The sequence below is a fragment of the Ptychodera flava genome, chromosome 7, assembly GCF_041260155.1.
Source record: "Ptychodera flava strain L36383 chromosome 7, AS_Pfla_20210202, whole genome shotgun sequence".
Lineage (NCBI taxonomy): Eukaryota > Metazoa > Hemichordata > Enteropneusta > Ptychoderidae > Ptychodera > Ptychodera flava.
Window position 1 is genome coordinate 2,435,359 of NC_091934.1, and position 13,612 is coordinate 2,448,970.

Sequence of the window (13,612 nt, forward strand, 5' to 3'; positions counted from 1 at the left end):
TCTATTAGGAAACAAATTTACAACGCCATAATTTGGTTTTCATAAAAGCTATCGGTGGAAAGCGATGGCTGTTTTATTGTCACTTTTTTGGTTGAAATCATCGAGTTGCATTTCATCAACTGCCTTGATAATAACTGCCTTCTACTATAGTATGGATTTTGATTTAAAACCACACCGTCTAAAGTCTAAAAATATGACAATGTTTTCGACTCTAACATTAGATCAAGATAAACACATTGACGGACAATAATTGATGCTTCAAAACGGGGTCAGGATTTGCAACTGCTGAACACCAAGATGCCGACTTTTCTAACTTTGAAAAGATCAACGTTTTCGTTGAGAGTCACGCAAGACTTAGTGCATTTTTCAAAAACAGAACATTGGTCTAGGATAATGACATGGTGATGAAACCTGAAGAAATCACAGCCAAAGAAAAAGCACAAGACTTGGAAACGTTTCCTAATTTCGCAGGATTAAATAAGGATAAATGTTGGTTGGTATGTCTGAAATGAAATGGGTCGATTTGTCGTTGCTTCTATTCTTGATTTTAGAACAGCAATTTGCCAAAACCAATGGTTACGGTCTCGCTCTGGCCATTTCAAAGATTAGCTGAATTAGTTTGATACATTTTCATCGTTGATTTTGTTTGTAAGATAAAGTCTCTCGTACTACTCCCAAACAGTTCCAGATAAACAGTCTGTATGTTCATTTTGTCCAATGATATTGTCGACGAATTGATGAAATTGATTTCTCAGCAAAAACATTGCATTTATGCACTACGTCCTGTTTATGAAATCAATAGTTTGTATCTGATCATGCATACTTTACACAAAAGAATAGAAACATACTTGAATTTTTGAACAAGAATGAAAACATCATTTACGACTATCAATGAATCACTGAAGACTTGTTTATACAAGGAAAGACCTGACCTTAAACTTTGATTGAGACAGGAAACGATCACTATCATAAAAGTTAAATGAGCACGGTTAATGTTGACCTATAGTCTACTTCATTATTTGGATGGACATCGTTCCTAATGACGAGAAGATGATTTCAGAGATGTGATGGACATTTTCCCCAGTAAAAAAATTTAATCAGAGTAAGTCTGAGATGTAACTTGTCATACTGTTTAGCTTTGGAAAATCAGAGACGAGCTGAACTCTGACATTTCAATATGGGCCATATTTTCTAGTTGAAGGCAAACAAGCATGCTGACACCACACAAGCCCCACTAATCCATTCTGCCCCAAATAATACAATAGATCAAATGTTCCAATAGTCTGCAAAAGTTCCTGTCTTTCATTCCAGACAAGTAATATTTTTACTTCTCTCGGCTGTTTGAGTTTGACCAGGCATACGTTTTGCTTCCAAGATTCACTCGTAAGTAAACCGGACTTGGAAGTCACGAAATAAACAAAACAGTAAAAAAAGACCTGTAATGTGAAATCTCGCTTACCGATATCGATACAGATGACGCAACTTTGTGCCATTTTTTATTTGGTTAATGTCCTCATAGCTCTAAAATCATTGCAAGCCCTTTGAACCTTAAAGTAGATATTACATCGCCAGGTCTTTTTCTATCTCTCATTCTTCAATTCTTACGTAGAATGAAGTCTGTGGACAAACATTAATTAAACGACATCTTCGCCGTTATCACCGTAGTCATTATTGGATATCGGTAAGCGATACCAATACTAAAGCCATTCATTTATAGGTTAGAGAGTGTTGGCACAGATGTGTCTTTAATGGCCAAGTTTACTGCTTGGTGTCGTTCTTGATCACTGCACTTCACATCGCAAGTTGCCTCTGCTAAACAAAGTTCAGCCAGACAGAACGGATGTAGAGTTACTAAAACGGAAAAGAGGACAATGCTGTCAGTGTTTCTACACACAATTCCTTCACCGTTTCCTTCCATTGTTGACGGCGTTTGTTCTTGACTACACATAAGGTGTAGACAGTAGCCTTATCGCATTTTTAAAAGGCTGGCGGTTCCTGGTCTCTGTGTATCGTATGTCTTCCTGTACAATGGACATCTGCATTCAACATATAGTTGGGTCAAGGAGGGCGTGACTAGCACAGTTGCGCCGATGAAATATCTTTTCCTTTGCGCACTCCTCAGAAACTTAAGGCAGTGATACGGCCGTGCTACGTCACCAAATCTCACACTGGGTCTTCTTATGTGAAGACATCTTGGCAAGAGAAACAAAAATTGTTTAGGCGGAATGCTTACTTGTTGGAAGTTGGCGCTTTATGCGCTCGTTGCCTTGGTAACGTTTATAAAAGCAGCAGAATCACAGTGCAGTGGATCTCAATTTCAATGTGGTGATGGAACATGTATAGAGAAGTCCAGACAGTGTGACATCGCAGTTGATTGTGATGATAGGGCGGATGAAAGAGACTGTGGTAAGTAAATAATCTGATTGAGAAATTGCCGCTTTCCCATCGTGACAATGTTGTTTACGCCGTCTGTGTAGGATAGAAAGATGTACAAATGGAAAGACACGACTTTATCAGAGAAGAAAATGTGAAATTGCGGAGACTAATATTGATTTGTGTTATTATGAGAAGAGGCTGTCAGCCCAATAAACTCAAAACACTGGAAGGTCAAGTTACTGGTTTGAATGCGTGTACAGTATAATGGCAAACAGTGGTAGAAGTTGAATCAGAGAATCAATTGTACCATTCGACCTTCAAGTGTTTCTGATTTGTAAACTTTTACAAATTTAGTAAGTTATGTAGGGTCATGCTGAAAGCTGACATTTAAGTTAACAAGTTTTTTTTTTGTCTTGACCTTTGCTACCAGCCAACCGTGACGCGGCCTGACTTGTACTAGTTTGATTAAGTAGCCTGACGACAGAAAACAATAATCTTGCTATATCTTGTAGTATTTCGCGGAATCAGTGTTGTATCTCAAATGTATGGTCCAACTCTATGAAAGTTTAACTATGTCACAGTCAATGCTAAACATACGACTGTGTGCTCATAAAACAAAAATATGTGCGAATGGCGTTAATTCTAGCACAGCGCAGAATGAAACGTTATACCCAACAGGTCTTTAAAGTGGCAATTTTAAGGATCTCTAGTGAAACACTTGTACTTGTTAGTAGGACGATAAAAAATCCCTTGACATGGCTGAATGAAGACAGTAGCATCGGCGCGTGTCTCTTTTACTCAACCTTAGTACGAACTTACAACTGATCTTAAACTTTTCAAATATTAAAACAATAAATTTTTAGCTAACATTTGGTATATATATATATATATATATATATATATATATATATATATATATATATATATATATATACAAAAGAGAGCTTATAGGTAGGTCGGTGGCGTCGGCATGTCTGGACGTATGTATGTATGTATGTATGTATGTATGTATGTATGTATGTATGTATGTATGTATGTATGTATGTATGCATGTACGTACGTACGAATGTACGTATGTATGTACGTATGTGCATACGTATGTATGTATGTATGGATGTATGGATGTATGTATGTATGTATGTACGTACGTATTATGTATGTATCTATGTATGTATCTATATATGTATCTATGTATCTATGTACGTATGTATGTTAGTATGTGTGGGTGTATGTCCGTCCAGATCAAAAGCTCCAAAACTGCAGCACAGGGGTGGAGATGTGGATTGTTCAAATGAACATGTCAGCGTCAAAAATATGCAAACAAGGTAAAAAAGGGAAAAGTCCTGTAAATTGCTAAAACTCTGTAACCACAGGACATATTTGGTTGAAACTTGGTATGCAGATTCTTTATGGTGACTTTAGTTAGATTTGTTCAAATTGTGGTGAAATTTTTGTATTTTTGGGGGGGCAATTTTCCCGTTTCAGTTTTGTAAAAAAATCTTCTGTGAAAGCGCTCATCCCATGGCTTTGAAACTTGGTTTGCATAATCTGTCAGACTTCTTCAAATTGTGGTGAAATTTTCATATTTATATTTTTGGGGCAATTTTTTCCATTTTTGATCAAAAAATCACTTTCTGTGAAATCTATCGTCCGATTGTTTTGAAACATAGTATGCATGTTCCCAGGGGTAAACTCGAACCATATCGAAACAAATGTGAGCCAAGTGTCATTGACGCTATGTTTGAATTCTGAAACATGACGTCTGTTTAGAAATTTTCTCATCATAACCGTAAAATTTCGGCCAATGTACTAACTGAAGCAAAGTGCGTCTTTTGGTTGTAGGTGAAATCGATCTCTTGTCACTGGAACTTTTATGGTCGCCAACACCATAGAGGGAGACTACATCGTCACATTTTAAAACATTTGGCATCTCGATGGACAAGTACATGATTCGCTCCCAACAATCAAAGTCTCGGTTAAAAAATAATGTTCATAGAAGTGACAGGGACAATAGAGTTCGTCAAAGTATATTTTGCTCCGATGGTACATTTTGAAAGAGAACAAATATTGCGACGCTTGCATAATTTTCAATTTTCTGATGTGACGTAGTCAGTGTGAAGGTTTATTTACAGTTAGTGATGAGCACGAAGATCACGTGACCATCATCTTCTCAATCATGGACAGTGATCTGTAGGTGATTCCATTATAGTCATCTGACCTTTACCCTTTAATAATGAATCACGTGAGACCCACAGATATTAAGTTAATATGAGCCTCGTACAGAAAGTTTCAATTTTTTGCTAAAACTCACGTAGTGGAAATATTGAACAATTCTATTTCAAAATCAAGATAAAACTTACGAGGCCACCAAAGTTTGGATCTGAGAAAAAAATGACCAAATTTTTCTGGTATTTGAAATTCAAAAACGGCCGTCATATCATGAGTTAACTCTACAGGGATATGATATTTTTACAAAAACAAGATGGCGAATTCTCATCACAGGTTTCAGACGGAGTCCACACAAACTGTACACCAGAAAAGTTTAGAAAAATATTGAGTATCCTGAATATGTCTCTGAGCCGCATTCTATCTTAAAGAACTGTGATATATTTATTCTTAATCTTGCTGGGCAAAGATGTACCACTTCACAACACAACTTTCCTCGGTCTTTATGCGACATTTTTATTATTTTGACGGCTACATGACCAGTTCTTGTTTTTAATGAATTCAAGATTGAAAGAATGCACGTACTGCATTATAAATATTAGTCTAGGTATAACAGTTTGTCTTCCTCAGCATTAGGGAAGTATGCATCTCGAAAGTGAAGACTTAAACTTTTGCTCAAATCTTTCTCAATGAATCTTTCAACCATTCTCTCACCAAATCAAGAATAAAAATTAGTGGGAAACCTGCAATTTTGGTACTAAAGAAACAAACTACCCAATATCTACGGATATTTTAAATTCAATATGGCCGCCTTCCTGTGTTAGCGCTACGGGAAAAAGAAAATTTCGAAAATCTAAGACTTTGAAAGTTTTTCTTACTCCAAGAGCTTTAAAAGAGCTTTAAAATAAGCCCTCACAAGTGTCTAGGTCAACAAAGAATTTGTAAAAATTTGAGAGTCAGAATATCAGTCCCCAATACAAGGCGTATTCTACCTGAAAGATAAAAATGGAACTATTCACCTGAATTCGTTTGCACATGGGTCTATCATTTATACATAGGTCTATGGTTTATACATAGGTCTTTGGTTTGTACATGGTCTATGGTTTATACATGGTCTATGGTTTATACATTGTCTATGGTTTGTACATTGTCTATGGTTTATACATGGTCTATGGCTTTGCGTGAAAAATGAGGCAAGAAACCCATAGACGGACCGTGGTTATAACCTAAGAATAAAGTACTGCCACACCATGTCAAGTTTCTTCTATTTGTAAATTATAAACATGGATTATGACAGATTTTTTCTCTGTATAACTCAGAAAAATATTTTCGTAGTCTGAGAAGAACGTTTTCTCACACATGATGATAAAAATTAAAGATGTCTAAGTCTGCACGTCTCAGACAGGAAGGCTGCTAGACAGTCATGGTACATTTACTCACTGTATTCAAATACAGCTGAAATACTTGCTGTTTCTGTGCCTGCTTCTGAAATATTGTCTAGAACCTCTCCATCGTGTTTGTATGGCAACTTTAAGGTACCATGCGAAAACTGCGCGGAGATGTTGTAAACTATGTGAACTATACAACGGAAAATAAAATCAGTACAGCAAGCTTCAAGGCAGTTCAGGGAATTTTCCCAAGTTTTGTAATTTTTTTTTACATTCGAGGCGATTGTACACATAAACAGCAAGCAACAAAACGTCATTCTCTGTGTTCAAGGAATATGGAGACAACTTCACCATATATGCTCTTTTAGAGCAATGATACCCAGTCTAGCATTTATTAACCTCCGTTAACAACTTGACTTCGTGGTTTAAAAAATGAAGGCTGATTTTAGTTTTAAGTAATAGTCGTTCAGTGTCAAGTGATGCAATTAGAGTAACGTGACCCTGACCAAACAATCCAAGTCAAGTTATTCTGGACGAATTTAAAACCAGTCGTGCTGACGTAGTTTTGTTATAAAATAACTTTGTAAATCGTGGGTGTCAACGGTCAACCATCTGTTTGCATGTACAGTAGCCTTGCCAGAGGTCAAAGGTCAGCCATCTGTTTGCATGCACAGTAGCCTTGTCAGCTGGAATTGATTAGTCATACTTGGTTCAATAAATAACTACAGAGAAACTAATGCTAGAATCGACTGTGAAGGATAGCTACTTCTTCCGACGTACTTGACGAGCAATTATCTGGTTTATATTCACAGCATCACTGACCTTAGTCCACTGAGTCACTGCTTCAACTCAACATTCACAATGCTATGCCAGTCAATCTGTAAGCTTATTATTCGTGGCGACAGAATAGTTATAAACAAATCCCTTCTGAGGTTTGCCTTGTGAAGTTTTTATCCAACTCAGTATCCTGACATGTTTTAAAATGAACAAAGTTACTAGAAAACCAATAATTCGTTCCTCCACACTTCAGTGAGTATAACCTTCAACTCCTTTGAATTAAAAACATTCTTCCAAAGAGTCTCGGCGATGACTTATGTTTTTCAGCTCGTTGCATTGGAATCTGTGGCAATTGAAAATACAGTGCCAGCACCGTTTGGATGATTGTGATCTGTTTTATTGAATCAAACTGGATCATGAAATTCTAGAGCTATTTACCAATTACTCTACAACTATTTAAATGACAACAGTATGAACTGACTTCTGAATGAATACTCCTCTATGCTATGGACTTGAACTGTATTGAAAAATATGGTAATTTCTTGCCCTCGTGTTTCAACTGAGAAGTTGATTAATCTTTGTACATGGGTTTTGTATTGAACAGATATATATCCAAGTGGTCCCTCTATTGCCAGTTGTATCGAGTAAGAGAAAAATGGCAATCTGTGATTTATGTCGAGTAAGGCTGCGTTCACAAATAACGATTAGGGGGGGGGGCTGGAGGAATCTCGATTGAAATCTTATTTTTTTTCAGATCCCCCCCTCTAAGTACCCTAAAAATTTTTCAAATGCACCCCCTCTTTATTGTCAAAATTTTTCAAGTCCCCCCCAACTATCACAGGCCCGCATATTTATAAAATATGTAAAGGAGCGCAGAAAAAATAAACATGTATTGCGCCGTTCTGCTCACAGGTGTTCAACACTACCTGTATTAGCACTTTGTATAGTCATATTCCCAAGGCAATTTCTTTAAATGCATCAGTGAATTTTTTAGATTTATTAGTCTAAAAGCCAACTTGAGTTAATCAAACTCTGGCCAGGTCAATTGCTCCTGTTGAAGAGCACACAAAATGCAATCATGAGAGAGTAGGAAAATTGTGAATTCTGGCTAATTACCGTATTGCACAGTGACCTACCAAAAAATTGTTTCAAAACTACAAGACCTATATGAATTAGATGCTACTCAAAATTGACAATACCGGAAGATTAAAATATTCCATCAAATAAATATTTTAATCTCTGAAATTTTGGGTGTGATAATTGCATATTTGGTTAAAAAATACATAATTCCATTTGGTCACATATTTTTTCTTTTAGTCTTTACTATTCAAAGTTTTACTTCTGTATCATTTTATAATAAGAGTGTGAAAATTTAGAAAATCAAGCATGCTGACCCCATCTTTTTTCTTTAATATTTGATTATTCTCATATGCCAGAATTCAAACATTTCTATGTTTTCTTCCATGTGTTGCTCTCTGGCCTGATCTTGTGTACAAGTGAGTTTCACTGTCATGAGTGTCATTTGACCAAAACTCTTCTTCAACTACCATGTACATCAGAGTCAGAGCTGTCTCTGCCACTGTTCAGGTATGCAGTGACAGTGACACTGCAGTAGCAGGGTAGTATCTGATAGTGACACTACCCGTAGGCAGTAGCTGTATTAACTTTGATAATGTTGGCAATATTTTTGTTCAGTTTTACAACTGCGTTCTTGTTCTACTCCCTAGAGCATGTTGAATTGTCCAGTATTCAGCTCGCTATCACAGCCTATGTATGTGTACCATGCATTTGTATCACTGACAACTGACTGTCAGTCTGGAATTCAATTAAATTATCACCAAATACATATTTATATTTATATATACAGGCTTTGTCGACAAACTAAATATTGTGTGTTTGAGATGCTGTAGGGAGACAGCAAGAAACTGTAGTTGTTATATTGCATAGAAATATTGCTGCAGTAATCATTAACAGTTGCAGCTTCTGCCCTGTTACGAGGCTCAAGTTTGTTTTTAACGACAAATCACACGTTTAGATTTTTTCGAGATAAAAGTCATGAAATGTGACAAAATGGTTCTAGATTTTGTTAAATTATTACTAACATTACAACATTTTGATGACATAAAAAATGGTATTCATTTTTCATTGAATTACCTACAAAAACTTGGAATTGGAAAATGTAAAACTCAAAAGGGACCCAAAAATTTTCAAGTCCCCCCCCTGCAGGTAGAGCAAAATTTTCAAGTCCCCCCCTCCACTACCCCCAAAATTTTCGAATCCCCCCTGAATTCCTCCAGCCCCCCCCCTAACCGTTTTTTGTGAACGCAGCCTAAGAGAAAACCATCCAAGTATTTTCAAACTAAGCGTCGACATTTTTATGGTAGGGCTCACGCGTGGGTAGGGATATCACAGCGATCTGAAAAGTTCAACAAATGTCAGCAGGACTAAGTGATTTGACTTGAATTGTAAAGAGTGTACGATATTGATACATGTCAGCGCCGAATCCATGGTCACGGTTTGTATACGGATTAACTGAAGGAGCAACAATAGAATACACTGTAGGCACAGTTACGAGTGGAGTGATACGTACCGGCCGCCGCGTACTATGCATATAATAATTATTATATGCATAGTACGCGGCGGCCAGTACGTATCACTCCACTCGTAACTGTGACTGTAGGCTTATAGGCACACATTGACCAAAATTTTGACTGATCTTCGGAAAGAGTTTTGATCTCCCTATATTTGACATAAATCTTCTTCTCAGGCATATGTACACACGTCTATGGGGCGCATAGACGCAGAGCGGAATAGACCACAGGTGACTGTGATTCAGGTCGGGTACTAGACACCTGCCAGAGAATCCACCATGTACAGACGTACGACACTTGCTTTGAATGAATATTCACGACGGGACTGTCGAAAGTCTATCCGTTATATTTATTTACATACAGGAACTGGAGAAGCGTTTCCGAGTTTACGAGTTCAATAACACATTCATAGAATTTTCCTGCGATATTTGCTTGATTTGTTCGTCTGGATAGACGATTTTTTCAACCCACACCGACGTCTGTACGCCGAACATCCTTCTGAGAGCCTGTCCAGAACAACTTAAAGTTGTCAGAGTCTTTGTACCATGTCTATACATAGACACTGCATTGTCTATACTCTGTGACCCGCTGTAGGTATGCCATAACTTATAGTATACCGGCTAGTGGCGATCTATTTATATATGACAATCTTCCGCTATTCCACAATAAAATTAAAGATCTAGCGAGGAAAACAGAAACAAACAGAAACAGAGCTGCAGGCTTTAACAGAAAGAATGGCTGACAGACAGACAGACAGACAAAAAGAAACGGTGACAAACAGATCGAACGTAGACGAAAACGGGAATGTCTGACTAAATGCATCGTCGTAAATAACATACCTCTTTACGGCAGCAGCTACTTGCATAGCCGCGTAGGTTCATGGTGCAGAAAATCGCTCGCTAGAAGTGACCATACCAGACGGTAGAAAAAAGTGAAAGACTTCTATTTCACAATTTTTGTAGCTATGTAATTTATTGATGTATTCCATGAACATCCATCAGACACAGATTAACAAGAAGATGAGCGTTAAACGGCCTGTGACGCCATAGAGGTCCGACGGACGTAAACATCTAACTATAAAACAAATAAAAACGATGCTACGACAGTTAGGCTGATTCATAATTAAATATGTTGATGTGATTGGCGACAAAAATCAGTTGTTGCCGAAATAATCCAAATCAAAAAGTAAACTTGACAATACTTAGAAGTTATTCAGCATGTCAAGGGATTCTAGTAGATGTACTTCGGGCTTTGGTTATCGATTGAACTATTCTAGGAAGGTTCATGATAACTTAGTCGAGTATACAGAAATTTGCGATAAACTCTACGCCTATAAATACAACACGGGCTAGTGACTTTAGGCTAAAAATAAAAAAAAGAAGTTAAAACATATGTAGGGCAGATAATTTGTCCTAAGAGTTTTACATGAAGGTTTTTCAAACGTTCAGTGACATGCATTTTCTCTCTAAGTGTTCACTTTTGTCGATGAATGCTCCTAGCAAGTATGTAATGTTTCGTGTAACAGTGTCAAATCTTGCAGGGCAGGGGAATCGAACACACTTGGCGGTTATAATAACTGTACATCCGTTCAAGTTCTCTTGCAGGCAATGAAAACTTTGTTACGGGCAAAGGCAGATAAATTGCATTGCATGGTTCACATTTTGAATGTTTTGTTGAATATGTCTATGTATTTGATAGTTTCAAGATCTCTTCATTTGTCTCTTCATTTGTCAGGTTCTGGTAGAATACCAAAGTCATTAGTTTGACAACTGTTGTAATTTGAATTGCAAAAACAAATTTCAATTATGAATAAAAGTTGTTTTAATTTGAAATTTGTTGCTGATTCATGGATTATCGATTTCGACTTATGTGTTTTATCGGTGCTGAAACCTTGTTGTTATTAAGAACAAAACTTTGTATGCTCCACCCAAGCCCTCACGCAGGAACCACTCAGCCATTAAAGCATAACCCTTTCACCACAATGGTTTAGCCCATTTCCACTGTTTTCTGTACTATATTTGGACCTGTATACGGGGAACGGGGTGAAAGGGTTAAGCGTAAATATGCATGGATCACGCTGCTGTTAAGATGACCCGTCAGCTTTAATACCACCCTTCCTAAAATGACATTTGTCAAACTATTATGTCAGATGTGTTCATATCAATGCTTATGTTATGAATTACATGTAAGTCAATCATTCGATAGAGATATGGTCAGCACAGACCGATCATTAACACCATCTTCATCTTGTTTCCTTCAATTCAGATGAATTGCCATGTATTTATTTGGGTGTGTACTACAGCCACGGAACAGAATTCGATGAAAATGTGTGTGCGTCCTGCATATGTAACAATTCGACAACAACTTGTAAAACTGTCACGTGTACATTGCCTGCCTGTGCTGAACCAATATCGCCACCGGGAAAATGCTGTCCGTATTGTGAAGATGATCTGAAAGGTAAGGTAAACATGCTCCAGGGAATTTGGAAAAAGAATTTGAAAAAGTACACCGCCAAAGCAAGGATCGCATAGGATGTGCCTATATCCGCTACTTCCCTTTGTAAAGTTCGCCATTCGCAGCTCAGATAGTAAATACGCACAATCCAAACTTTTCTGAAAAGGTCATGCCAGTACACTCGTGAAGGGCAAGTTGTGTCAGATTCAATATTTTCTCACATTAGTACAACATTCAGTAAGGGATATTCCATTTACGTCTTCGATAACATTATCACTGACCAAATGTGAAGAGCTATTTGCATTTCCAGTAAAGCAGATAAAATTTTCCATGCAAAGGAAGGCTACAAAAATGCTGGCACATGTTGGTTTCTGTGGTCGTATAAACTAACGTCTATGTTTGTAAGCAAATACAGTCAAAAGCTACACTAATCAATTCCTGGTGTCACATTTCTTCTTGTTGACATTGAATGTGCATGTACTGCAGTTTGCGTTTCCATAGATTTAAATTCTCTGTTCCATTTAAACAATCAATTTGCTTCTAAAGAATGTTGGTAAGTACGAACTTTCAATTGATCCTACAAAGTATCGTAGGGATTCTTCAAAATATGAACAATCTTCATTCATTGAGAATCCATGTCTGCCAATGATAATAGTGGTATTCAAAATGCAATAATATTATTAACCCTTTGAGTGCTGTAATTTTTCCCACCAAAATTTCAGTGCAACATTTTACCATATTTTATGAATTTTTCGCTAACATTTTTGATAATTTTGGATCAAATGGACATCACATTTCATCGGCTACAGTTTTCCACCAAAATTTTGGCAAAAATCTGAAAAAAATTGACGTGGGTTTATTTTATAAAGGTGACAAAAATTGACTTTGGCGCTCAAAGGGCTAAGAACATTAAAATCGCAACCTGTGAATGTTTCACTTGTAAACAGAAGCGTACAAAAACTGATTCGATATACAATAAAACGAAATTATTGAGTTCAGAAAATTATCTTAATGGTGATATGTACATTAACATTAGCATTTTCTCCCAGACTGAGTTGCTTGTTAAGTAAATGAAGTCATCATAAATTGCCATGAACGGATCGAATATTCACATTTCAATTGTACCGTGATTGTGTTTCTTTGAATTGCTCACTTTTCTTCAAAATTACTTTCCATCAACTAGACAAAAATGCTCGAATGTAATAACATGAAAGTAAAAGAAATGTGTTTTTAGGCCCATTTCTCTCATTTTTTCCAAATATTTGATATTTCATCCCCAACATGAGTACTGCTTGAAGGAAAGAATACTCATGAAAGCAGCGTTCAGTTATCATAGCCAGCAAGCACAGGGCCTTCAGTTATCATAGCCAGCAAGCACAGGGCCTTCAGTTATCATAGCCAGCAAGCACAGGGCCTTCAGTTATCATAGCCAACAAGCATAGGGCCTTCAGTTATCATAGACAGCAAGCACAGGGCCTTCAGTTATCATAGCCAGCAAGCATAGGGCCTTAAGTTATCATAGCCAGCAAGCACAGGGCCTTCAGTTATCATAGCCAGCAAGCATAGGGCATTCAGTTATCATAGCCAGCAAGCACAGGGCCTTCAGTTATCATAGCCAGCAAGCACAGGGCCTTCAGTTATCATAGCCAGCAAGCATAGGGCCTTCAGTTATCATAGCCAGCAAGCACAGGGCCTTCAGTTATCATAGCCAGCAAGCATAGGGCCTTCAGTTATCATAGCCAGCAAGCATAGGGCCTTCAGTTATCATAGCCAGCAAGCACAGGGCCTTCAGTTATCATAGCCAGCAAGCATAGGGCCTTCAGTTATCATAGCCAGCAAGCATAGGGCCGGTCACTTCAA

At 37.4% G+C, this 13,612-nt stretch overlaps 1 protein-coding gene across 2 annotated transcripts in view; it reads left to right on the forward strand.

Moving 5' to 3' along the window:
• The first annotated feature begins 1,811 nt into the window (after positions 1–1,811).
• Positions 1,812–13,612, forward strand: part of LOC139136558 (uncharacterized) — a 33,105-nt gene continuing 21,304 nt past the window's right edge. For both annotated transcript variants that reach the window (XR_011553193.1, XM_070704293.1), the window contains exons 1-2: positions 1,812–2,406; positions 11,564–11,755. Coding sequence is in view for 1 of the 2 variants with exons in the window: in XM_070704293.1 (XP_070560394.1) it covers positions 2,226–2,406; positions 11,564–11,755 (373 nt within the window). In the remaining variant the exon portion in view is untranslated. The remainder of the gene's footprint in view (positions 2,407–11,563; positions 11,756–13,612) is intronic.